General features: G+C 40.1%; 1 protein-coding gene and 1 long non-coding RNA gene across 3 annotated transcripts; one reads left to right on the top strand and one right to left on the bottom strand.

Annotated features, from left to right (window-relative positions):
- Positions 1-46: 46 nt before the first annotated feature.
- On the bottom strand, positions 47-27,875 carry srrm3 (serine/arginine repetitive matrix 3). 2 transcript variants are annotated; one of them, XM_049743081.2, is made up of 14 exons: positions 27,674-27,875; positions 16,409-16,716; positions 13,529-13,624; positions 12,006-12,095; positions 11,645-11,725; positions 11,378-11,446; positions 10,404-10,439; positions 10,055-10,105; positions 9,693-9,800; positions 9,321-9,483; positions 3,676-3,941; positions 2,961-3,200; positions 2,763-2,894; positions 47-1,170 (listed from the first exon to the last, which is right to left on the bottom strand). In XM_049743081.2, exons 2-14 carry the CDS (start codon positions 16,702-16,704, stop codon positions 930-932), a joined length of 1,869 nt encoding a protein of 622 aa, XP_049599038.1. In that variant the 5' UTR covers positions 16,705-16,716; positions 27,674-27,875; the 3' UTR covers positions 47-929. The 2 variants fall into 2 exon arrangements, with proteins under 2 accessions (XP_049599038.1, XP_049599039.1); XM_049743082.2 differs by having other exon boundaries at positions 3,676-3,938.
- On the top strand, positions 19,381-20,531 carry LOC125982487 (uncharacterized). The gene is made up of 2 exons (XR_007486403.2): positions 19,381-19,529; positions 20,147-20,531. It is a non-coding gene; the product is annotated as an uncharacterized lncRNA (long non-coding RNA).
- Positions 27,876-27,977: the final 102 nt, after the last annotated feature.

Genomic DNA, 27,977 nt, shown 5'->3' with positions numbered 1-27,977 from the left:
AAATAAATACATTAAATAGTTATCTCACAAAACATGTGCATGGAAAGTTTTGCAGTAGGTTTTTCCTGTACAGTGCCAGGCCAGCCTCATTGGTACTTACATGGAAAGCGACATCTTGAAATACATTTCATCTAATTTGCTTTTGGCTGGCTGGCATACCATAATAGTAGTATCCTAAAAGATTCATTAGGGCCACATCCCATCCCATGACAAAAAGGCTTCCCGATTGGCCATGCTATAGTGTGTCACCTGGATTCTTGCAACTTAATGGAGTATACAGTGCATAGTTTACAAAGCCAGAAGAAATCTATACAGACAAACATAAAATGTAACTTTTAAGCATAAAAAAAGTTATTTTGTCCTCTTTTGTTCTTTCATTGATCTTGCCGCTCATTTTAGGAGTGGGGGGGGGACTAAATGGTGTCTTTTTCATATCATGTGTAGGACACTCGGCACTTATTTTTAATGTATACATACAGTATCGATATATATATATGAAAGTACCTATTTACTTTTGGTTATTTTTTTTTTTAAAAGAAGTGAAAGAACATGCTGAAAATAGCAAGATTTGTTCAAGGGCTCTACCAAATCTAGGTTTGATGTATGAACTGATTTGGAGGAAATATTTAAACACCACAGCAATGGATTTGAAATTTAAAAGATAAAGGGATTGAACTATAAAATATGTGATTATTTTGAACTGATTTTCATTATCGTTGATGTGTCGCAGGCAATTACAAGGATACTGTCTATAATTGGGAAAAGCTAAATGCATTTGTTTTTGAAGCTTCTTAAATTTAGTGCTCAATTTCAATGTTTTTAATTTTTTAGTCGTTGGCCAAATACTTGGAAATGATTTGACCGCATTATAGAAGGGTAAAATGGAATTGGACTCTGGACATGACACCCCCCCTCTCCCAAGGTTAACCTCAGAAGCCTGGACTGTCGTAGCTGCTGTGGCTGGAATAACTACGAGATCGACTGCGACTCCAGCTGCGACTTCGACTCCAGCTGCGACTACGACTTCGACTCCTGCTCCTGCTTCGACTCCTGCTGCGACTCGCACTATAGCTGCTGTAGCTGCGACTGCGGCTGGAGCGCGAAGGGCTGCTGTCGTAGCTGGATGTCGACGGGCTCGGCCGGTAGTACGGGATGGGACGTTTCCGAGCACTGGGGAGAAGGGCGACCGGAAAGCGCATGTCAAAAATCATCATCAAATCAAAACCATTTATTGTTAATATTTGCACAAGCAAAATCATTGTTAGATGGTTGTGACCAGGTCGGGAGCTAAAAGAGAGCAGCAATGTGGGTTAAAACAAGCTCACACTCAGAAGAGAAAAGCTCGTTAGTTAACTCGTTAATAGCGAATTGTCACCCAAAAGAACACCAGTTGTCAACAATAGCGTGGTTAGTCGTATTTGCTTCAGATGATTAAGATGACACCCTTGTGTGATTTTATTTTGATCGTGGTTGGATTAAGAAGGCCCAGCCACCAAATCCACAACCCGCTACTTGGTTAGTAGAACGCTATCAAGGTATTGCTCCTATAAAGCACTTGCAAATCAGTTTGTCAAATCCGTCATGGCAACGCACAAGAAAGAGCGAGAAAGAACCTTGATAGCATTTCTGATTGATATTAGTGAGTGGGCAGAGTTGCTGTGAATATCACAAAGAATGTGGAGGAGGAGGAGGAGAGAGAGAAAAAAAAACAGGAGGAAGCCAGGTTTACTCTGGAGGTGTTTTACTGCTCAGTCAAGCTTCAGGAGTCAGACTAGCAGGGTCCTACTGCACGGCAACAGTTACCACGGCAACTGGCCAGCAGCATCTCGTTGTTTTGGCAGAACCTTTAAGGGCTGGAGTGAAAAATGACAGCATATTTGACTTTTTTTTCACATTCATTGATATTTGTCCACGTACACCAAGAGCTGGCACAGCTAACTTCTAATAATAATAATAATAATAATAATAATAATAATAATAACAACAAAGTGCATTTAAACTCGCTAACAGCAGGGGCTGAGTTTGACTCCATAATAAAAATACTCGCAGTTCGTTGGCCTCATTTATTTGAAATAAAACAAAGTGTATGTTTAGTTTTAGCTTTACTTGATCAAGTTTCTGCAATCTTAAATTGTTTTACAGTTGAAAAAGAACGAAAAGCACATATTTTCAAATTACAAATAGTTTCATATGTAAACAAATATATTTGAAGGTTAATTTCCCTGCTGTTATTTTTATTTAATGGAGATCAAACATAAGACAAAAAGTCAGGGGTGAAATTTCAGGATGAACCTAAAATACACTATAACCTTTACTTGAACTTAACTTGACCAAACTTGCAGCTCGCTACTTTATATATAACTAGCTGTTCTCCAACTACCAGCTGAATAAAAAATATTTCACAACGCAATCCCTTTTTGTGAGTCATGTAAACTTATACGTCAGCTCCCACTAACAAGTTGAAGTACATGAAGTCTGTGGGGAAGTTTAAAATAAATGTAAACCATTTTTGTAGCTCGTGAGCCCATCCATAAAATCCATCATCTTTTTAGCTGTAAAAATCAGCACAATGGATCTGAAATGAAACCGACACGATGCACTTTCACAGAAGCCTTTCCACTTTGATTTCATTTCTATTCAGGTCGACTGTCCCATTACTTTTGGCACCTTACAAACAGATAAATAAAACGCAATAAAACCCGAGGCTTCAGTTGAAGCGCATCTTATCGATTGTCAAGGCACATCCAGAAGACTTGCGTTACCTGGTAATCCTGCGAGCCTCCATGAAACTGGGGGAATCTCTCCTCCGTTTGCGAATGGGCGAGTAACTGCGAGAACGGCGGCGGGCCCGGCTGTCGGCGTCGCTGTCGCAGCGGTTGGGGCTGTCCCTCTCTCTACACAACAAGCGTAGCCCAGTTAGCGTGACAAGAAAAACCAAATGAGGAGAGAGGTGTGCTCACCTGGAGGTGTTCTGTCTGTTGTGAGGAGATTTGATCTTGCTGACTCCTCGGTCCCTGTGCGCAAGCGACGAATGTCCGCTGCTCCAAGAGCTGCTGCGATGTCTCTGTTTGCTCCGCGACACTTCTTTCTTTCTGCTGGACGTACGAGAGCGGCGGCCCGGCGAGGCCGACGGGCTGCGGTTGTGCGCTTGACCCCGACCGGAGCGATGGTGACGCTTGGAGGAATGACTGCTTTTCGTCCTGAAGAAGAAAAGCACACAGTTTTGTGTAGGTAGAGCAGGACCTCCGTTTCATGGACCACGGAAGCAAAGCGTGGCGGATAATATCGGGCAGAAAATAGTGTCTAGTCCATTCCAAACGCCGTACCTTTAGTTCCAGAATGGGCCGCAGTTCTCCACAACCCCAGAAAAAGATCTCCGTGTAGGCAAATGGATGGACAAATCTTTACATTTAAATCACTTTCATGATGTCTATGATATATAATTATGCATACAGGTGATAGGTTATATTTTCTGCATAAATTTTAATTCTAATGCGTCACTATTTTTATTTTTTTAATCCAGATCTTGGAATTTATGTATTTAGTTTTCAAGGTAAACATCTGAAAATAAAGTCAAGCATCCGAAAACATTGAGCTCAACGACAATGTGCAATCATGAAGAGACCATTGTGTGTATGTGGAAGGGCAGATTGATGCTTCAAACTTGCTTCTTACTTTCTCTGATGGCGGCCGCTCCTCCCTCCTCTGTGAGTGTGGTTGTGATGCGAGCGTGCCGAGTCGCTGCTGTGAGCAGGAGAGTGGCAGCTCTTATTGCGTCCTCGCTGAGAGGCTCTCCTGGTGCTCACGCTGTCCTCGCTTCCACCTTCACCTGTGGTGCACATCTGCACCGATTTGCTCCTGCTGGAGGCGCTATGGAGCTTCTGCTCTTTGGATAAAGTGGACTGGATGCTCGCAGAGCCGGTGGCAGCTATCCGGAGCTTCTGGAAAGAAATGATGAGAAAATAAAAAAAAAAGGGGAAGAAAAAAAAGGACAAAGGAGCATTAGAATAATTATGTATTTTCAGTTTACTGCGTGCTACGGTGTACCAAAAGAAGGTAACATCAGAAAGAAAAAGATCTAAAGTTTTCTCCGTATGGCTTATAGATAGATAGATTGATAGATAGATAAATAGATAGGTAGATAGTCCTCTATGGTGCAGCGCATGCAATACTTGGCATGCAAAACCATAATGAGTTGAAGAAATCATAACCGCAAAAACAAACTAAACAAAACTAGGAGAAGGAGGAAAGGAAGAAATACCAAAAAAGTGAACCCAAAAAAAAGAGAGAGAGAGAAAGTAAAGAGCTACAGATAGTGTAGAGAGAGAGAGAAAAAAAACAACGAGGACTTGTTTATATTTTAAAGTCATGATGTCAAAGAAATGAAAGTAAACAGAAAGAGAAGACAACTGGACGGAACATCACAGAAATGGAGGGAACAAAATAAAGATCACAATTATTCAATCAGTCGAATCAGAAACAAAAATCATCTGCTACTCAATTTTCTCTTTCTGGATTTTTTTTTCCCCCTGAGGACAAGTGCTGACATGTGAACAGCGACCCATTTTTTTTTCTTTTTTTTTTTTTTTTAAATGGTTATTCTTGTTTAACTCCCTTCTGGTTAGCATCCACTTACCAATAAAGTGGTATTCCCTCCTTTAGTAGGTAAGGTATGAAGAAAAGGGAAAAGTGGGGCAACATAAGTGCATCATTAGATTCACAAAATGCAAGAGAAAAAGACACAAAAGCCTTCCCTGATATGATGTGTGTCTGTTAGTGTGTGTACATGTGTGTGTGTGCATGGACATCAATGGAAAAGAAGTCAAAGCAAAGAGGAAAACCATGACGGCCTCCCTCACACGTCGAGACTTTCCTCATCCGGGAACGGCACGGCACTTTTGACCGTCTTCCCCAATTTGCTCATTCACTCGGACAACTTTTCAATTCCGTGTGTTTGTGTCAAATTTGATGTCTCCAGGGAGCTTCTGCGATACAACCAGTAAAAACTGTTTTGTTATGTCATTACAAACATTTACCGTCTGAACACGTTGATTTTCGGTTATTGGAAATATATCGGCCTCTTTAAACAACAAATGCGATGAGCTCATGTTTTAAATTTTGGATTATTCACGGAGAGATTATTTAAATGACTTGAATGTACGCCCTTTTCCAGGACCACCAGCCAAAGTAAAATCTCAAGACCAAAGACAAAAATGAAATGATTATCAATATATTGACACTATTGGGCATATGTGAGATCCAACACAAGAGCGCTATTAAACATACAAAGGAAACAAAAATGTTTGAAAAATTTCAAATCTAAATATTTTTTTCTGTTGGGCCTAGAAATGTCTACATGGTGTCTTACGTTTACGACTGAGTTTCATTCCTGGATTTGGATGTAAGTACAGCGTGCTAACTTAATAATATTGTTACAATTACATAAAAAAACACCCTGCGTCCATAAAAACAATAAAAAAAGAGCAAGTCGTGTGTCGTGTGATGACACATTCTTATACGGCTACTCACACTATTCCATTGCGTGCTGTTTGTAAACAAAGAAAACAAAACAAAAAAGGGAAATGTCACAATTTCACATTAGCATTAGCAATTTCACAATTAAGGTCCTATCAGAGACAATGGAAAGCATAGAACAGCCGTAAGCATGCAGCTCGAAATATCACATCTATCTTTTCATATTTATGAAGCCAGCTTTCTCTCATGCATGCTATTTTTGGTCTATTATACTTTTTTTTTTTTGGTCAATGGAATCCAATTAGTGCAACGGAGAAAAAGAGTGAGGTCAATTTGAATAAACTTTAAAATATTAACTTTAAAACATTTGTAATTTTAAAAAAAGTACAAAAGAATAATTTGCACCCTATTGGTTGTTTTTAAGGCCACAAAAAGTAGGTCACAGAAAAACCCTGCCCTCATTACATTCAATTAAGATTCTACTTTATTAATTCTAAATATATAGAACCACAATAACAGCGAGTGCCCCAACCTGCAAGTTTTTCATCCATTTTTTTTGTTTTGCTTTGAATGAATGAATTCAACCGGAAAATCAAAGTACCATTATACTGACTAATTAGCAAAAGACAATCAAAACAAAACCTTACATATGTTGGATGTTTTTTTTTCTTTTTTACAGCCCTTGTATTGGATCTCATTGGATTATTTCTGTGTGATCCCTCTGTTAAACAGATGCTCTGTCCTCCAGACAGAAAACAAATAAAATACTGTAATCTAAAAAATGGAGAAAGAGAATATAGACCAGGGGGCGCGACCAAAATACCAGGCTTGACAATAAAATTGAGGCGCAGAAAGAAAAAGGAAAAAAAAATCACACCTTTTAGTACATAATAAAACCTTCAAGAGTAAAATCATAATCGATGAAGTAAAAAAAAGTTTTTGAAAGGCCACTCGTAAACAACAGAGAGAAAGAGAGAAACATTGACGTCACTCAGGCTAGGGTGCTTGTCACATTCTCATCTGCATTAAGATCACGTGCGTAGCGTAGGCAAAGCGTTACCTACCTTCCGTTTCAATCAGTGACACGGATGCAATATCAACAAAACAAGGAAACAAAGAAAAAAAAAACACAGGAGGAGGGAATGTTCTCCGCAGCGATATGGGAAAAAGACAATGACCTCTTTTAGTATCAAAGCTACATTTTCCACCAGAGACTCACGACAACTCAACACCAGCCCCCCCAAAAAACCCAAAACAAAATGAAGAGAAATAAAAATCCAGATGGAAAATTAGGATGATTCTGGAAACTACATGATTTGCTTTGTCTTTTTCGCTTGTACAAATGCAGCCATATTTGTATCCAAATAAGGGAGGGGATAGAAAGTAGTTAATTATTATTGTAGTGGAAGGGTGAAGGGAGGTGATGTGAGGTAAGGTGAGGTAAGGTAAGGTGAGGTAAGGTAAGGTAAGGTAAGGTAAGGTAAGGTAAGGTGTGCATGCACAGCTGGCAAATGTGAAAGATATGTGGGAAGGAAAAAAAATGAGTCACAGATGAGGAGGAGGAAAAGTGTCGCTGCTAATATGAGCTTGCGCAAGTCGGTACATTGCAAAGGGACCCCAGTCATTTTTGGCCCTACATCTTCTACTACTGCGACGACGACATTAATACTACCATCAGTTCTGTTTTGATGTCAGCTCCTATTTTTGGTCATGTGTCTTTATTATTATTTTTTTAAATCAAAACGTTAAATGGAATATTTTTGGAATCGCTGCCTATCCACTACGAAGGAAATGATTCCAAACAAATTCAGCCTATGCTTATAAACGTAGGTGACAGAGAAACACATTTAAAATGGCTTGGGTCCCTTTAAAATACAAAATCCATATTAATATTAAAAGTGTGTGTTGACAAGTTGACCCGCATCATTTGTTTGTTTGGCACTGTCTCATTTTCATCCCTGGATGCTTTCGTTTTATCAGAGTTAAGCACGATCTGTACAAAATTCTTGCAAAATTAAGGTATTCATTCCTTTAATGTTGTATTTCAATTATTTTTTTGATTCTGTGACATAAAAATGAAAATCATAAAGACCATTAGTGTGACTTATAGCCTGTATAACAGCAACTGTAATGAGGGGGGGAAAAAACTAAGATTGTTAATTTTATTTTTTCCCAATGTCAAATTTACTGATTAATTACCAATTTCTAGAAGCTTTATTTCCCTATCGCTGGTCAAGCGCAGCCTCAACTAAGAAGCATCCAGCAATTTCTTGGAGTGAGACAGAGCCAAACATTGGTCAGGGGGCAAAAAAAAAAAAAAAACTGAAAGTGTCTACAAACAAACAGAACGGTTGCAAAACCACACAGCTGCAGTAATAAATTCATTTCATCCCGAAATGCTCGCACAACCTTTTGTTGGAGATTAACAACACCGACGATGCTCGGAATATCGAAAGACTCTCCCAATGGCTCTTTACTACATCCCAAAAGTGACAAAGCTTCTTTGCCATTCTCCAGCCAGAAAAGATCAGCGAGAAACAGAGAAGATACTGACTGCCACCTAGAGGCAACATGCACACTGACACGGAAAGGAGCCTAATCAATAAAATCCTGCTGTAATGCCCCCCGGAGGGAGGAGAGGAGGATCAATGAGTGAGCAGAGCTTGTTTTTTTGGACAGAAAGACAACTGGATTGACAAGAAGAAACGTTTCCACGTACCCAGTTAACCTACTTGGTGCAGCTCCAAAGCATTTGAGTGCTTTTTATATAAAACAGGAGAGACATTGGGGCATTTATTAATTGTTCAATACCATTTAGATTGATTGAGGACTAAGAAAAGAAAGAAGAATGAATGGCAGAAGCAGACAGAGATCAGATGAGGCCTCGGAAGACGCATGCAAGAATACGAAACACGAGGCGGCAGTGTGTAAAAAAATAAAAAGCCGTCATCCTAGTTTAGTTGAATTAGTGTTTTTTAAAAAAAAAAAAAGCTACTTGTTCTACAACTAACTTAAATTATGAGAGTATTAAGATAAATACCGGGAAAAAATGCTGACTCGAACCACAACAAAATAGTACAGAGCAAATTCTCATGTAATTTCTTCAATTTATATTATGTTTTGCCCTCAGTCTCCATTTGAAGCAATTTAGTCCATCACAAAATTGGATGTATTTTCTTTCTACAATGAAAATTAGTGTCAAAGATAATATTTTTCATCCAAAATATATTTTTTACATATATTATTACACATATTTCTTGTTTTACTGATCCAGTTTTAAAACTCTAAATGTTGCTGTACATAAAAAATATTGCCTTGATTTAGGAAAAAAAAAAATTGAAATCACAATCGTCTTAGCGTAAAGCTCCCCCAGTGTAGCTATCATTTTCAGTTTTCCTTTTGACCTGAAAAAGGTCTGCGGTGCCAGTCATACCTGCTACTCCCCCCCTCCCCTCCCCCTTTATTATCTTCATATCCCTCAGCAAGCGACCACATGTAGGGAACCACAAGCTGTTTTGGTGACAATTCCGGCATCATGTTGTTTCTTAATGGCATGTGAGAAAAGTATGCTAATTCTCCGCTCAGAACATCTACGTGGAACACACACATCCCTACAACGACCCGTCGTCTGTGCTGCCATCAAACAAGAACAATGAACAAGATGGAGAGTAGTCAAAAAAAAAAGCCAGCTACAAAGCGGCAGCTTTTTCTACATATCACATACAAGGACAACCATGTGACCTTGGAATTACTGATGAAAAGAAGAAATCAAATTTCACGTTAGAAACTGTGAGCAGGTTAGGGTAGGGGAGGATTAAGTGAGTAGAATAGAGGAGATGACATACATCTTGCACCTTATCACCCTCTGTGTGGTTGAGTCTGCTGCTGCTGCTGCTTTTGTAGCAATTGTGAGCACGCTGGGTGGGGTCGCCATTATGACAAGCCGCGGGGCTGTCGGGGCCCGGTGATAGCGAAGTGCTCGCTGCCTTCTTTCCACCCTTCTTGTGTCTGGAAGAGCAAAGCCACAAAATGCATTGTAGGTGCACAGTACACATTTGAGTGACTGAGAAGAAATGCCAATGGAGGTCAAGGAGTGGCATTTTTATTTTAATCCTCCACAGAGGATGGAAAATAAATGTGCTGCTGGTGAGACCGACTGCTGTGTTAAAAAAAAAAAAAAAAAAATCATGCAGATGTGCGTGATTTGTGGAACGTACCTGCTGGGAGATTTGGAGGTGCTCCCGGTGGATGATAGAGACGCGCTGCGGCTGCTGTAGCAGCTGCCTTGGCGCTGTGCGCTCCTTCTGGGGGTCTCGGCGGGGGACCTACACCGACGGACGCAAACACACGTGCATAAAGGGGAGGAATTTGTATGGATGAGTACGCCGCAGGGACACAAATGTCGAATGCATTGGACTCTATGTAAAGCGGGTCAGGCACAGCTGAATACTTTTAGGTTGTGCCAAACTGGAAAAAAAAAAAAAAAAAAGAGCAAGTGGTGTTTCACACTCTAACATTCTGTGTAACGCTGAATCCGACCTACGATATTCAAAAATAGCAACAGAATGTAGTTTCTCACCTCTTTTTCTGTTTATTCTTGTCTTTATGTTTATCCTTTGGGCTGCCCGACCTGAAACAAAAGTGAGAGTCCGCTAAAGAACCAATGGAATAATTAACAGACTTCCTTTACTAATCTATCAAAAATTCCAATTATAAAACCAAATAAAATGTGCAAAATGTGTAGATTTGGACCATTGAAGATGTTTTAGAACACAAGTATTGACAATTCATATTTCTGAGAAGATTTGGAATTTTGGTCCTCATCAAGCTTTTAGATCATGATGGGGGAAAAAAAATGAAGCACCTCATGTTGATTTTGTATTTGTACAATGATCATTTACAGTCTTCCCGCCCCCCCACACACATACCTGTACCTCCTCTTTTTGCTGGAGCCTGATGGCGACCTAGAAAAGTAAACATGGTTATTATTGGACAACTGAATTATTCATGCGTGTGCTCGAGGAAAGATAGTTTTAAGTAGAAAATCTCCTAATTCCATGTTGCAAAAAACTGACCTTCATTTAGCAGCAAACGACTTTCAAATATTTGGTCTTAATTGATGACCAGTATGAATTTTCTCACTGCCTGCCTCATTAGCGTTTCAATGGAAATGGGTCAGTGTGGGAGTTGCTACTATTTTACAGAGGAGAGCCACATCCTCCCCTGCTGATTGTGGCAGCACTAGAAAGGTGAAGGAGGCCTAATCAAACTGTCACAGGCTGCTGATATGTGAATTATTGCAGCAACCACCAGGGAACCAGCGGATCCGAGGAAACTCATTGTTGTGGGATTGCACGATTGAGGGCAAGTGCATGGCCCCATTACACAAATCTCAACTGTTTTCCAAAAGCCTTTTCTAACAAACAAGTCATTCTATGAATTTTATGGCATCGTGATAATCCCGTATTTTTGTGTATGCCTCAGCTATGCATGAAAAATAAAACCCAGTTAAGTTTTGTCACAAGTTTGGTCTAGCGAAATCTGCGAAAGAGCTGCGTTTTAGCATTGCAGTTAAAAAGGGGCATGTGCGCCATTGTGGGCGTGAACACGAGTGATTATATTCACATCCACAATGGCTCCTTTCACAAATTTCCCTCCTGTCTTACCTTCTCTCATTTCTTCTGACTATTTTTCTGCACCTTCCTTCCTGTCTTGCCTCTTTTTCTTTCCTTTCTTAGCAACTTTCTCTTGTCTTCTCTGCCAAGGCAAATGGAAGCAACATATGGTAAATGCACGAAAGGCCATTGTAGTGGCAATCGACCGCCCTTGGATAGCAAGTGAGATTTCAAATCCCTGAATGTTAATATCTGCTTTTATGCATGCTTTATCAATACACACACACCTGTCACGCTTGTGTTTCTTGCCACTCTTTTTCTTCTTCTCCTTGCGGCTCGGTGATGAGCTGCCAAATCTAACAGCGGAAAGAAGAAAAGAAATGTGGCCAGCTGTAAAAAATTGCTTCTGTCACTTTTAGTCAGATATCCAACCACTGTTTCAAAATCCATTGTTGTTCTTCTATCTATGCCAGCGATGTATAGTGACATGAAGAACAATTAAACGCTTGGATGATCTACTTTATTAATGTCTCAATCAACGTATTTCCACTCACCGACTTCTTCGACGTCCAGATTTCTTCTTCTTTCTTTTCTTTCGACGAGGCGATGGAGAGCTGCTTGATTTCCTCTTGACTCTGAAATAGTGAGAGACTTTTTGAAATATCTAACAAGGGTCAGATCCAGAACACTTCCTTTTAAATGCACTTGACATTTTTTTTGTGGTCATCACGTAACATATTTCAACACTAAGTGCCAATTAGAGGGAACAATTTAATATTTGATTTGAGGTCAAATTGATCGCTGATGGAGAATGAAGCTTTAATTAATGCTGCATAAGTACATCTTTATTTTTTGCTGAATTTAGTGAGGATATTTGGAATGCAGTTTTTCATCTCAACCAAAGTGTGTATTGACCTGTTGTCACTCTGATAGTCATCGGCATAGTAGTCTTCATCACCAGCCAATTCGCCGTCATCCTCAGGGTAGTAGTGTGTGTGGTTGATCCTGAAACATGGCAGCACATGCTTAGAATAGAAAGAAAAAAATCTGATGAGTGTTTTTTTTTCACTTTTATGTATTCTGGGATTTGCACCAGGAAGGAACAATAAAAATAAGTAAAGACAAAAGGTGTCTGTGGGGAAATTACGCTACCCAAGTACTCCGTTTACTTTATTGCAGTAGATACGGTCCTGCTTGACTTATTTTTTTTCCCCAATTGCGCATTAGATCTGACCTTGCTGGCACCACAGGCGCTAAATAAAAGGTAGCAGGGGGAAAAAAAATATTGCACTGATTGTTTGCCTCATGCAATTCATTGTTATTGACCTAACCTCCCACCCTGTGGCACTGTGACCAAAAATATATATATATAAAACCGTTGAGGTTATTTAAATTCGAGTAATTCTGGTTGTCCTCCATTTGGGGAACTGATTAAAGAAAGGGTGGAGGGACGGAGGGAAAACACAAAAAGAAGCTATTAAAGTAAAGAAGGGTGAAAGCAAATACACGCGGGGACCCACCATCAAGGCAATTTATTTTGGGATTTCATTAAGTGCATGAGCAGACCAATGAGGTACGCATATTGGGTAGCAAGAAAAACAGCTTTCGGGAATATCTTGGCTTTTGTGGCAATTGGGTTATTAACTAGGAGTATTTTGTGTCATTTTTCCAAATATACAGCAGAATTAAGAGAAGCAGACATGGTCCCTCATGGAAGACCATGATTGAAATATATCAAATTTCTCATATTGTGTTCCAACTGAAAAAAATGTCATCAAAATGAACACCCAGGGTCCTTTTTGGGGTTCTAATACAATCGGCTGCCCTCATTCGGCAAGGCAATTATATTTATATTGCGGATATGGGCAAAGTGATTGATGTACTAGCATCTCCATGTTTGCTCCGAGCCATTTCCTTGCTAGTGTAGACATGTATTAAGCCACAGCTGAGGGGTTTCCACTGTCAATAGTTCCTGCGTAAAATATGGGAGTCTAAAAAAATAAAAATACGCCAAAGGTATGGAGGCACCCTGAGGCTGACCTTATGGCGTCGGGCAGCGAGCTCATTGCAAGCCGTTTGCTGTCATTTGATTTACAAGGCACAAAACAAAGCTTTTATATGGTTTACTTTTTATTTCAAGTAATAAAAGCAGTCACCTATTTGGATACTATTATGGAAGCCTCAAGTGAGTGTGAATTACCCTCTCCTCAATTTTCCACACCAATGCGTTGGTGGAGAAGTAAAGTTGCACTTAATCAAGTCCTGAAACAGCAATATAAACTCAGAAAGGAGAAAAGCTAAAAAAAAAAAAAAAAGATTTCTCATTTGGGCTACAGCTCTGTCGTGTTATTTGTGTTGGAGTCATTTTTTTTGCTCGGTACTGCTAACTAGCAGTGTGAAAACGCTGAGTAGGCAAAAAAAAAAAAAAAAGAACTTACACTGGTTGTGCGCCATCTCTGGTGATGACCCCCTCTTTGTCCATCAGCATTTGTCGGAATGTGCTGACTTTCTGTCGAATCTCCTCCTCGGTGTACCTGAGCAGGTACGGGATGACAACAAGAAGCCAGTGCTGAAAACATCTGGAGAAGGTTAATCGATCTGTGCAAATGCAAGCAGTAGTCAATGGTCATCATATTTTCAATGTATTGCGACTGCAATAATAATTTCATCCTGCTCACATTCTGCCCTTATAGCTGCAGTAATGAGCAGCTCCAATGAGCTCCAAGAAAGAATTATTATAGAAATATGGCCAGATATTACACAACGACTTCGAGGGGGCGGAGTAATGGCTGATGGCTATCAGCTTTATGAAGCATGAACTCCTCTGTAGCTCTTATACATGAGAACAAAGAAAACAAAGCGGGAAAGGGCTTGAGTGTGTCAAGCCATCTTTTTTGTTGACCTTAGTGTTTCATTTGTTAAGTGTACATGACATTGCTTTGATAGAATTCCGTATTAATTTAGTACTGTGCATTTACATGATTTTAATTGTGGAGGATTTTGGATTTACAATCTGGCTGCAGGGATTTGCAACTAAGCGGAACTGATTCTGTCTGTGGGTTTTGCTTGTTCCACTTTTATTAATGGTATTAAGAAAGGTTTTAAAATGTCATTTCTGGGTGGTTTCAATAATCCGTCATTTCCAAACATGATCACACAAATATTGACCAATGAGAAGCAATGCACACAATATGACTCCTGTGGAGATGAAGAAAGATGGGATCGGTTTTGGGGCGCAAATAACATTACGAGTTTATTTAGTATTTTCCGGACTATAAGGCGCACCGGACTATAAGGCGCACCTTGAATGAATGGCCCATTTTAAAACTTTGTCCTTATATAAGGCGCACTGGACTATAAGGCGCACCATTAATGCATCATGTCAGATTTTTAATCCAAATCAAATCATTCTCCATTTTATCTTTTTTATTTCAACTTCAGACACAACAAATTACTTTGTAATCACAAAATAATGATCCATAGTCTTTTTGATTCATGATTCATAGTCTTCAGCGGGCCACTTATGATTGATTTCATGACACAATGCTTTGGGCCAGTTTAAATTTAGGAATTTGGTCCATATACAAGGCGCACTGGACTATAAGGCGCGCTGTCGGCTTTCGAGAAAATTTTAGGTTTTTAGGTGCGCCTTATAGTCCGGAAAATACGGTACATGGTATTGATCTTGTAAAACCAGTATTGTTTTATTCAAATGATTATGTTAGCAAAACAAATCGTGCGTATAAAGACCTGCAAAAACAAGTCAGGCACAACCCAACTGCGGCAGGACGAGCTCGTATGAAATAACCAGTGGTTCATTTTACACTAGAAAATGGGTGTTTACTTTCCAGAGATTTAAAAAGAAGCATTTCTTCTTACAGTAGCTGCCGCCATCAGCATATTGACAGTGTGGAGAAGGAGATTAGTACGAGTGTGATGGAGCGTTGCAATAGCTAGAGGACGGCCCAGCGGCTTTGACAGCACCATCAAGTCTTGCTCTTGGCCAATCTCTCAACCGAGCGACTGTCACCTCAGCACAATGGAAACACGCACTTTATATTCATGGCTTCCATAACCAGCACATGACACATTACCATGCGTTAGCTGCTTCTTGACATATTACAATCGTCCTTGCATGCTTGCTGCTTGTACTTTATATATGTTTATACAAATGAGCATGTTTAAAGAATTGTGATTGCAGTCATTTGACATTTGTACATTCCATCACAATTCACAAACAAGAAGAAGAAATGCAACCAAGACTGTATTTGTGCCATTATCCCTCCATTAAGTGTGCGTGTGTTATCTGTGTGTTTGACTCTAGAAAACATGGCTTCCATAAGTCGAGCTCAGGGACTGTTGCGCATCCATAAAATAGTGCGACCATCAATTCTGCCGCAGTGTCGTAAGTGAGATTGAGAGGCAGTGGGAAGAAAGACAGGAGCACAATATGAACACCCCCACGTTTCTATTTCAGGGTGGACCAATTCAAACAAGCAACAGAGTGCTACTGTGAAATGCTTTAACTCTTAAATGGAGAGTTATTTTTTTTCTGCCTTGAATTTGGCACTTAGAGCAAGTTTTCCACAATCTTGTCATATTTTCCGCACTATAAGGCGCACCTAAAAACCTCAAATTTTCTCAAAAGTGCGCCTTATAATCTGGTGCGCCTTATATATGGACCAATGTGGATTCGTGGATGAGGACTAATTTATTAAAGTAAGCTTTACGTGTTTATTTTGTGTTGGGTAATATTAACATTTGAGCAACGTTGAGTTATTGATATATAGTTATAGATTTCACTATTTCGAGTGTTACTATATTGTGATTGCATTAATGTTTGAGCAACGTTGAGTTATTTATAATTATAATAATTATAATTCGGTGCACCTTATATATGAACAAAGTTTTAAGATGGGCCATTCATTGAAGGTGCGCCTTATAATCCGGTGCGCCTTATAGTGCGGAAAATACGGTAAATAATTGGTGGCTCCACCAAAAAAAAAAAAAAAAAAAGTTTGAGGTTAAACATTACCCTGCTAGTTAAGAAACAGTAATTATTTTGCATGGCTTCTTACGCCGAATGTTTTCTATAATTGTAAGTCTACAAGCAAAACGAATTGAAGGCATGTGTGACTCAGTGACAATGACTCCGACATGCCAATTAGGCTCCAACCATCCTTTTAATTGTGTCTCAAATTTGCCACTTCTCTACTTCTCCATCCCATAATCCTGTACTTGCTCTCTGTTACAAGAGCACATGAGAATAATTTGGGAGGAGGTGATTTGAGGACAGCTAACAATTGTGTGAGACTTACCCTTGTTCTTCCATCATCTCTTGGAGCTCCATACATTTAAGTTCTACCCTCCTTTTCCTGTCATGGTCCAATATCTCCCTCCGTGGCTTTTTCACCAAGACTGGCAGTGATTTAGGCTCTTCTTCTTCTTCTTCACCTGGTTGTGCATCTTCACTTTTTGCTTGTAGGGCTGTTGTCGGCGTTACGCCCGTCGCTTCCGTGGTTGCCCCCATCTCTGGTCGTGCCACGGGGACCAGTGGCTTGCTCACCCCGTTTGTACCATCCTTGGGAGATGGCACCCTTGCTGCATCATACATGATGACTTTCGTCTGAGGGAACAAAAGAGGATATAGATTGTTGACTCAGCAAAATGATTTATTTATGAAGATACACGTTGTTGAGTTCTGAGGGATTCTTTCCTAAAGACTTTTATGATAATACAGTAACGTAGAGAGCAAAGCAGCCATCTGCCAAGGCTATTTGTCAAATGCAAAATGAATGGCTACAATCTAAAAGCTTCACAATCTTCTCTGATCAAAATATACTCTTAGACAGGCAAAACAAATTACAATGTGATCTGCAAAGCTTTTACAGAGATAGAAGCTTATATAAGTGTATATTGAACAGATTTTTTTTCATGTAACATTTTGTTTACGACTAAATATAGAGCAGATCTAGAAAGAATTGGTTGTATAATAATAACCTTGGCAGAGGTCTTTTATGAAGGACACATGAATTGCAAATGGCCCCACAGAAAAAAAAAAAAAAGTTCAACGCCAAACAAGAGCCCAGAAGCGGATCGTTTGTCATTTGATGTCACGTCACAACAAGCTGCGGGATTTGCGTTCCAATTGAGCAGCACATCAACGACAAACAAGACTGGATGGAGGCGATGTGATGATGTCGACCGGCGTGACTCACGACAGCGCCGGCAGCGACTGTGCTCTTCCTAAAAATAAACAACGTCTAAAGATGAGTCGAGTCAGCAGTTATCCCGGAAACAATTTAAAAAAAAAAAAATTGTTAAGATAAGTTTTATTTTCAAAGTTCTCACCGCATTGGCAGCGTTGACTAAATAATTGCGGTTTTTGGCTCAACTTCTACTTCTGAAAATGTACACATAAATAAGCGCTTATTCTCCCACGCTCTTGACAGAGTTTATTTTCCAACTTGGTTGCTCATTAGTTTAAAAAGTTTTTTGTTTTTTTTCCAGGAACACAAATTCATCTGTTCTAAGTGGCACAAAGACATTTTGATCAAGATGAATCGTCCTATTAAGTCCAGAGTGGAAGATGGTGATTGGAGAAAGGCCTTCCAGGACTCCGGAGTCCCACAACATGGCTTCATTTTTCATTGGGGAGCCACAAATGAGAAACCGAGGCACTTCATCACTGTCGTAGAGCGTTCGAGCTCAGACCGGAAGACACCAGACATTATTATCTCGGCTAGTTTATGTTGCGTCTGCATGACTGGTTTGCTAGCGATGCTGAGTGCCATGCTGAATGCAGTTGAGTCAGGAGACAGAAGAGCAGGATGGATGGCACCAGAAATTAGGACTTGATATTCTGTGACAATGTTTTCTCATGTGAATGTGATCATCACAAATATTTTTTTCTCGCAGAAATGAGAAGTGTGCTTGCGTGAGCTGAAAGTCCTTTGGAGGGACTGAAGGTTATCTGCAGTGCAGCATTCATGGAGGCTTCAAACTTTTTATTTTTTTATATCCTGTTTAGTCACTGTGAGTGCCTCCTGCTGTGTCATCCGAGTTTGGATATAAAGTAGAATAAAATACTGAAAAAAGAAAACACATAAAAAAGTCTCTTCCTACATGGAGTGAGAGACAATGGTCAGATTTGTGTGTTGCAATGCAAATGCTGGATGGAGAAAATGCTTCTGTTCAATTATAAAGTGAAACATATACATAATGGACAATCTGCGAGCAAGGAAAATCTAATTTGCATCTGCTAATGAGTTAGAAGAGAAGGGACTGACGGAGAAGATGGGAATATACGGTAAGGACATTTTTTTTTTCAATCTAAATATAGTATATAATCATGAAAACATCTCCATGGCATTAGTATTAGACTGTACATAATTTATTTTCTTAAACATGACTGAAAGTCCACTTATGGTCATCCATTACAAAGTCTGATTTTAATTTAATTTAATTTAATTTAATTTAATTTAATTTAATTTAATTTCGACATCTTTACACAATATACGACGGCATAAATAGCCAAATCTATTGCTCTGTATTTTTATTTTATTATATTATTTTGAATCATACACAGCAGGGCAGTGTCAGCATGGAGCATACATATGCACGGCCATCTGTCTATCAAGTTCTGTTGCTTTGTTTGTACAAAACAGAAGAAAAACAAATTATAATTCGAACGGGGTCCAACCAATTCGACATTATTGTTATAACAGAACGAAAGCACTTTTATTATAGCCTTGTTTAAGTGCACTCTATATTTGATTGCCACTCTGACGGGACAAAAAGCAGACATGACTTGAAGCATTTTCTTCCATTAAGGCCAAGTCTTAAAGCTTCAATCGGACTCTCCGCATTGTCCTTTTGTCAGTGCTTACTCACTCTGGGCTTCTGTGATTGAATTACAGTGTTTGAACGATGGCCATCGCTGCCGGGCGAAAGGAATCGTGTTTTGACCTTGACAGAGAGTGGGCAAAAAAAAAAAAAAAAAGCCATCTTTTCATTTGTGTTGTCTGAGTTAAGAGTGGCGAAAGCAAGAAACTGTTAGTTATTAGTAATGTGGGTTAGGGTTAAATGAAATTTAAATTTAAAAAATAATTAAGGATGAAACGAAAATGCACTAGATAACCTTGACAGATATTATACATGATCCAAAATCTGAATGTCCAACAGCTCAATGTGGGTGTATATTTCCAGAAGGGTGCCATTATTGTCACAGAATAAGTGGAAATAGAATGGAATCACTCTGCTTGCAGGCGAGAGAAAGTCAAGAGCAGCAAGGAAAAGGAGGCCAATGTCAGCTGACTGCAGCACTAAGAGGATGCTGTCCTCTTTTGGCCCCACTTATGCTGGCACAGCATCGAAGAGAGCAGCCAGATCAGCTGACAGATTTAAAGAGACGGACAGACGGACGCATGTCAGTTCACGGTAAGTGGAATCACAATCCCTACCTTTAAAATTTGGGATTTCCAGCATGAAGCGCCAATGCATAATTTTAGGCAAAATGAAACTCATTCGGGGGCGAGATGATGATTTATGAGTTCACTTGTGTTTTAATTATGGGAAGTCCCTCCGTCACTTTGCTTCAGGCAAATGACTCAAATGATGTGGTTAAATTTCCACGAGTGACTCATTTTCGTTGAGTCAAAAAAAGCTAACAAAGTCTTTCCTGTGGCATTTGACAAACGACCACGTTTAGATTTATAAGTTGCAACATTAAAACATGCCAAGCTCACTGATACGACTGCTGGCTCTAATGAGAGCCTCCAAAAATCTGATTCATTAGATTTCAACTAGAACTGCAAAATCTGCAACATCATACTCTTCGTCCGTATATTTGTTTTGGTTATGTTACATTCAAGAAAAAAGATTACAGAAATACTCCTTAAGGGATTTTTGTTGTTGACAAAATGAAAGTGTTTAGGGGTTTTGGGGGAAGCAGAAAAAAAAATCCCCCAGCTTCATCAGTGCAATCATTTGGAGCACTCAGTCATATTAACATCCTAATTCATCGTTGGTTGTCTTTCTAAACGTTATTTTAACAGAATGGCAAAAGTCCCGTTTGGATAGAATACAGAACAATCCACACACGATGCCGGTGGAAAGCTACTTAAGTGGATGAAGGCGGAACAAGCCAGCTGGAAGACACGGCGGCGGGCGCCCGGCCGGCCGGTGTTCCACATAGCAGGATGAAGAGTGAGCCCAGATAAGACTGCAACATGGAGAATGGAAGCATTGTCCAAATTGGAGCGCTCTACCATGCTGAACTTGCAATTGCACTTAATTAAGAGTGAGCGCTGAGCCAGTCAAAGACAACAATAAGCTCATTAAGATTTTAGACGCTATGATTCATTTGGCAGCACAAATGGATTCATTCCTTTGAGAGCCATCTGTGTTTTTACTACAAAGTGTGTCAAAGCTCTATTTCAAGAGGGCCTGATGTTTTCATCACTTCAGCTTTGTCCCATGTGTTTGCGTGTCAGTCTACAATTTTCTACAATTTGTTACCCTGCACTTTTCTTGGCCTGATATATTGAAATGGAGCAAATCTCGGAATGGCTCACTCTACCCAAATGAGGAAAAGCGCTGAAGAAAATCAAAAGGAGAAAGTGAATATTTAATTTCATCCAACACTTGTTCGGCTCAGTTGAGTTAGAATGTCAGACTATTGCCTCAACATGTCTCCAAGGTAACCTTCGCTTTTAAATTGAATTGAGTGCAGCGGTGCTCTTAAAAATTAACTATATAGTCTGACGGGAAAAGAGACACAAGCTAAAATGTCCTCCAATAAAATTCGGTCCTGCATTGTGAATTTTTTTTTTTTTTTTTTGCTCTTGTGTTTCTGACCAATTAGAAACAAATAGAGCTCTAATACTTGATTACTTTATGAAACTGAACTCACTAAAATACAACGACCTAGTCGACTTTAAAACCATCCAACTCATGTACAAAATAAAAAAATAATCAATTGCTAAACAGTATCCAGAGGTTGTTTGAGTGGAGGGGAAGTACCTATTATTTAAGAGGAACACTTATGTTTAAAAGAGATTTGGTGAGAACAAACTTAAAGTTACATTGTATAACAGTTAAAAGTGTGGAATTATGGAACACCAGCAGTGAAGAACTAAAGAACTGTAGTACCTTACCTAAGTTTAAAAAAATGTATAAGGACAAAATATTGACGGGATACCTATTTATTTATTTATTTATTTATTTATTTATTTATTTATTTATTTATTTATTTATTTATTTTTAATTTAGAAACATATGTAGTTACAAGGGGTAGAGTCAGATAAGCTTAGGCTTCCTTCCACTCCCTTTTGAACAAATATGAATTTACTATAAAGGGAAAATTATAATGCAATATCATTTTTTCTTTTTTTATGTTCTATTGTACTATGGAGTTATCATTTTCTGTATTTTTTTCTTGTATTTCTTTTAATGTTCGAAATATTGTAGAAGGCTGGTATTACATTATGTATTGGATGTCCTTGAATATGCCCTCTCTCTCTCTCTCCATGACAACAACAATGCAGCAATTCCAGACAGTTATGAGAAGGCTTCTGTCAACTGCCCTTCAAATCCTGCTTCCCTCGGTGCATCATTAGCTTATCCAATGCGGTGTTATATCGACAACATAGAGAGTTTGCTGACAGCCCAGAAACATGGCTGCACCCAAGGAGAAAGATTACACCAAGGTTATGTCATTTTTTCCCCCCATTTTTTCCTCCAATTGAGACTAGATGATGTTGAAACAGGAAGATTGTCAGCAGGCAAGCTAGGAATGCCGACCAAAAGAAAAACCAATCGACTGATACCACGTGAGCTTGGATCAATTGTCCTCTCAGCTCTGCCATGACCTTAACACATTCATGGATTCTGATCCAGATAGGTGGGATGGAGGTAGGGGCTGCATAGCTTACGTATCTCCTGGAAAAAAAATAAGATTTGGGTGCTGAAGGTGAGATGGGTGCTCACTTCTCCCTTATTTGCTATGTTCCTATGCCTCCTGTGTCGAAGGCCATGCGTGAAAAAGAGCGATAGCGTAAAATAAATAATAAAATAAATAACACATAATAATTAATAAATAATAAAATGAATAAAACAAATATAAGAAATAATAAATAATTCACTATGGACATTGCACCTCTCTCTGGGAGTTCAGCTTTCTCTTCCGGCCATCTGTCAAGGAAGAACTACGTGCTCTTGGGATTTGAAGCTGCTGCCGCAGTAACAACAAACCGGCGCCGCTCTGCGCTGCCTCCAGAGACGACGCAGGCACAAATATAAGAAAGCGCTTTGCTTCGGGAAGGCCGCGTGTTTATTTTTAGGGGTTTGGATGTGACGGACTAAAGCAACATTTCGGAGCTAATCGCTGTTCAAATGTGTTTACATGCCAGGGGAGAGAGTCGATAGAGAGAGATCTTCAAAAAGCTGAAGCTTCTCTAATCTGCGAGCGAGGCGAAGGATTAAGACATCTTTCAGAGAAGGCATCCTGCTATAATCCTAGCCACTGTGCAAATAAAGTTGCTTTCCAAAAGAAAGCAAAGGAAGTTGTGGTGGATCAGGTCAGAGAAGATAATGCGACATCGCTTCGCATTACAATGACAAGTCAATATTGGAGTCTGTAAAATAGAGTTGGAGACAAATTCCAAGATATCCTATTTGTTCAAAAATTTAAAAATACATGAAAATATTTTGTTGAGCTTTCTAAGACTGTCCGTGAACCAATCACGCACCTCCTGACCTTGCTGCCTTCTCAATTTTCTATTTCAACAGTATTCGATGATGATACCAGCAAGAGGTGGATTGTTTTTGTTCCAGTAGATTTCAATTTCATTTATCCCATCAGTGACCTAAGCTGATTTGATATTTCACACGAATAACAAGAGCCCCATTCAATCGTCTGGCGAAGCAGACAAAAGTGTTTTGATCCATTCAGATCATTAAAATTTATTTTTCTGTACTATCAACGCTCGCAGGGAGCTGAAAGTCAGTGATCTTTTTCCTTTTAAGTAATTTTCACCCCAAAGAATTAAATTTGAAAGCTGTTGTGACAGCTGATGTGACATACACAGGCACTATGAACTAGAAAATATCTCCACAGAGAGAAATCTGACAGATGGTAGACCAGCTATTTGCAATCAAATCATCCACCGCGTGTGCCTGAAAGTCAACTAACAATGTCGGCTCGCCCCGTATGCTGCTTTGATTGAGGCGAGTTGGTCCTCCAGGGAGCACATCTGACCGTAGAGGCGGTCGTGGCCTGAAAATTGGCTTCCAAGGTTGAAAGTAGACACAAGAAAAGGTCAGGTGAGTTGCGGCTACTCCAGTGGGCTCACGCCTCAAAGGTCACACAACGCCTTGGGCCAGAAACAAGACAGAAATGTCACCGAGAGCAAAACTTGAGAAAGCGGCCACAGAGTAAAAAAAATAAAATTCAGAAAGGACAGCTGTCGTCTCTTTCTATAGGACAATGCGCAAATCTCAAATCACGTAAATTTTGCCTTATTCTGTCACAAACAGTTCTTTCTATTAATGGATAAACCCTAAAATTAATTAAATTGTAACATTAGACGATGATAAAAATGGATCACATAATAACTACCATAATCCCATCCCCCTAATCTACCAGTGCCCGTCTTTGGCTTCTTCAGACAGTGTGTTAATCCTCTGGGAAGTGTGTCCATGCTGGCTTGCCGTAAGTAATATCCTCTGGCCAGGCAGCGCACCTAACTATGCAGTGCCCTTTCCCTCCCCCCATCACCATCTGTTTCCTGCACAGCATTCTGGCATACGTCCCTGCAGAGCCAGTAACTTCAGCTTTATCGTTTTTTGTTTTTTTTAAACATTTGTAATCATTGCATCCCATAACAGCTGATAGCGGGTATAAAGAAAGCAATACAGCATATTCTGAAATAATTAAGCCAATAAGATTTTTTTTTCTACATCTTGTATTCATATATGTATATATGGATAAGAAAAATTCCATCCATCCATCCATCCAATTTCTGAACCGCTTAGTCCCCACGGGGGTCGCGGGCGTGCTGGAGCCTATCCCAGCCGTCATCGGGCAGTAGGCGGGGGACACCCTGAACTGGTTGCCAGCCAATCGCAGGGCACACAGAGACAGACAACCAATCTCACTCACACTCACACCTAGGGACAATTTGGAGTCTTCAATCGGCCTACCAAGCATGTTTTTGGAATGTGGGAGGAAACCGGAGTGCCCGGAGAAAACCCACGCGGGCCCGGGGAGAACATGCAAACTCCACACAGGGAGGGCCGGAGGTGGAATCGAACCCGCACCCTCCTAACTGTGAGGCGGACGTGCTACCCAGTGCGCCACCGAGCCGCCCTTAAGAAAAATTGACATAGGAAAATTAAATTCAATCATTTTACCTATTTGAGCTTTCCACGACTTGACTTACAACTTGCTCGAACTGAGAACTGACTTGAGCTGCTTGAAATTTGATGACTCGCTTGACAGTAACTTTCTGGAAACTTGAAGGTTAGGACTTGAGCATGTGAGACTCACTCAACACACTTTTTAGCTTTGCACCCTCAAAGAGATAGATAGATTCTTCCTTTTTTTTTCCTCTGATGGAAAAAAGCACAGGGCATGAAATTTCCCTTGACAACAGAATCCTTCAAACACGACATAGCTACAGCATCTGCGGAGGCTAATGGATGAAGAGCAGAACACAGATGTGAAAAAAGCAGATGAGCTGAAGGGAAAAACAACAACTGTTTTGTCTATTTATTGGATTATCCTCATTTTCTTCCAATTGAACATTTTACAGGAAAAAAAAAACCTTTGAATATCTTTATCCGTTCGAATGTATTGACACACATTAAAGGATGCTACGTGAAATTATTCAACAGAAAACAACCATTCTTACCTTTCCTCACTTCATATAATAAACTGCAAAGCAAGCATAAATTCACTGTTCTTAGTCCAAGAGGAGACCGAGACTCCCGTGGGGGATGCCAGCTCATGTCCTCCCTCTCGGTCCAGTTAGGCTGAGTCTGCCTGATCAAGCTTCTAAATAATTCACAAGCCACTATCCATGTCTATTACCTGCTAACACGCCCCCTGAAGTGTAGGGTTGCCATAGATACAGGCTACTGTGCAGTTTGAGTTGCGCTCGAGTGACCCATGCTTCAAATATTTCCAAAAATATTAGGAAGTTGTTATTAACCAGAGGCATGTCTGAGTGGAGGCTGGTTGCTCCCATTTAATAAAAAACATAGCTGACAAATTGATATGAACATGTTTGGTCAATATACTATGTATAATGTATTTGTTTTGTTCTGCGAAGGAAAGGTCAACGCTTTGCAGGATATTTTTTTTTGCTCACAGCATCACTTTTTAGCCTGTGTCCTATTTTCTGTCTCATGGATGAATAAATAGAATTGTATCCCACAGCGCTACTCAGCTCTGATGATATTTTGTCATCTGCTGGTTTCTCTCGATGAGAAAGTGTCACTCATTAAGTCAGACGGCACCGATCGTCCGGAGCAATTACACTCTTGCTGGACTCTTGTAACCGCTATTCAGCGTGGCATGTTAATTAGGGATTTGCTCATTTCAATGTTTTCAATCAAAGACAAAAGAGATATACATTGACCAATAGACTACTGAGACCCGTGTTTTCTTGATTGAGTGAATCGTTTATCAATCTTGGGAGTGCAATTAGATATTCATGACGCTAGATAAACACAAGCAGTATATTGAATATAAATTATATTCAGGGGAGCATAAAGGTAAATAGAATGTTAACCAGTAAAGATGTGTCCACATAATAATTATAATAATAATAAATAGGAAAATAAAGATGTGCTGAACATAAACAACTTAAATATTAATACTCAGTTTCTGGTATACATATTTAGTATCTGAGCGTCTGTTCTATTTTTGGACATTTAGTCTGAAAAAAAAAATAAGTTCCCGTTTACCAGCCGACACTCAGATACAGTGCAAAGCAAAACGGTCTGAAGTAAGATAACATCAACATCAAAAACATGCTGTGACAGCAGAGAAAGCGCCTGTGTGCGTTTGGGTGACGACTTCAGAAAATATGGGCACGTCTGAACACGGAAAGATTGCCTTGCTATTTTGTCAGACTATAAGACAAGCTTGCAAGAAGAACAGTGTTGGATTTTCTTGTGGCAATGCTTGCGAGTAGGTCGGCAGCAACGAGACAGAACAATGAAAGCACGTAGCTCGTCAGTGTGTGAAATTTGGTTTTCTCCAGATACAAGAATCCTATTTTGATGTCATCAGGAAAGGTAATAAACACCTTAAATACAACCTTTACACTCACACAGCACTAAAAATATTGTCCTCCATCCTCTCCCACATACCGACAATCCTTTCAGACAAAATCTAAAGAAGCTGCCACCTGATGTGAAGGCATAAAGCCCCGTGGCACTCCGTTGTAGATTTAAGTAGAGGCTGAGCTGACGAATGTTCCCCACACATCTCCATCTATTTGTATTAGCAGAGAGCTCTCCTGCTGCTCCTCCAATGTCAGCCGCTTAAATGTTCCCTATGACCTCCCTTTCCTGAGAGAAGGGAAGTAGGACAGGAGGAGGAGGAGGAGCAGTTTGAGGCTGCCAGAATGATGCTTGAATGCACGAGAACAACTGGAGACACTAAAGAAGTGCTCGGGGGTGGTTTGCATTGCTGCTAATCTCAGGTTGATCGAAAACAGGGGTGTCAAACTCATTTTTTTCGCGGGCCGCATTGTAGTCATAGCTTCTTTCGGAGGGTCATTATGACTGTCAACCCAAATAAATGTACGAGCGCCTCACGTTATATACAGTAACAGCTACAAAACAAACTGACAAATGACTCGTTTTCAAATCAGACGAGTAAAAACTGGTCAAATATTAAAAAAAAAAAGATATTATTATAAGTGAAGACAGTTTGCAATTTTAGTAATGACACACGAATTTGTCTTCGCGGGCCACATAAAATGATGTGGCGGGCCGTATCTGGCCCCCGGGCCTTGAGTTTGACACCCGTTTTAGATTCTAAAACATTACTCAATTAAATTAAAGTACGAGCCCCATAAAGCTGTGATATTTTGACGTAACCCTATTCAAAAAAATTATATTCCAGCTATTATTATTATTATTATTACAGTATCTGCACTATTTTGAGTGCAGAGTGGGAGTGCGTTTGCCACGTTTGTAGAGATTTGCAACCGCAAATCATTTAACTCGGCCAAAAAGAAAGATGTGACATGTTGTCCCGTAGCTGGAGGCGAAGGGGGAGGCAGACGGGGGACGAAAGGGGAGGGGGCGGGCGTGTTGACAATGAAGCGGCAGCTGGCCGCGGGGAGGCTGCGAAACATGGACGAGCGATAGAACCGCACCATCTGCACAACGAGGGGAAGCTGGGGCAACAATAACACGGCGTCTCCGTGTCGCCTTTTGTCAAATAAAACAAACTGCTCAAAAGAAAGAAGCTAATGCCTCCTTCGGTAACACTCGATCATTATCCTCCCTCCGGTGATGCCACAATACACTTGATCCAATTTAAGCTTCTTCGGAAAAACTCTTACCTTTCCTGCAGTCTTCGGCTACGGAGTCGCAGGCGTCCCCAGCCGCAATCGACGTGCGTTCGGCAATCTTGTAGACCGGGTCCTGATGTTGAGCCGTGGCTTGATCCTCTTCGTTCCTCCTTTGCGGCATTAGCGCGTCCCCGCTGCCTGTGCTCGGCTTGTGGTGCTGAAGTGGACAGCTCACCGTGGAGCTGAGGGCAAGGCAAAAGAAGGGGAATTGAACGTTTTCCCCAGATAGTCCCGACAGCGACCTCTGTCGAAGGGGAGGTTCAGTGGAAGGGGAATACGTACCTCTGTGATAGCG

This window comes from Syngnathus scovelli, chromosome 15, assembly GCF_024217435.2.
Source record: "Syngnathus scovelli strain Florida chromosome 15, RoL_Ssco_1.2, whole genome shotgun sequence".
NCBI lineage: Eukaryota > Metazoa > Chordata > Actinopteri > Syngnathiformes > Syngnathidae > Syngnathus > Syngnathus scovelli.
This window is presented reverse-complemented; position numbering and strand designations above follow the sequence as displayed.

Bases quoted from the DNA above. Each gene is read 5' to 3' on its own strand.
- srrm3 (XM_049743081.2), bottom strand. From the start codon at position 16,704: ATGTATGATGCAGCAAGGGTGCCATCTCCCAAGGATGGTACAAACGGG. The intron at 12,096-13,528 runs GTAAGTTCTTTT...GCCATGTTTCAG, and splicing joins AGAGATGGCGCACAACCAGT to GATCAACCACACACACTACT. The intron at 10,440-11,377 runs GTGTGTGTGTAT...TTACTTTTCTAG, and splicing joins AAGAAACACAAGCGTGACAG to GTCGCCATCAGGCTCCAGCA.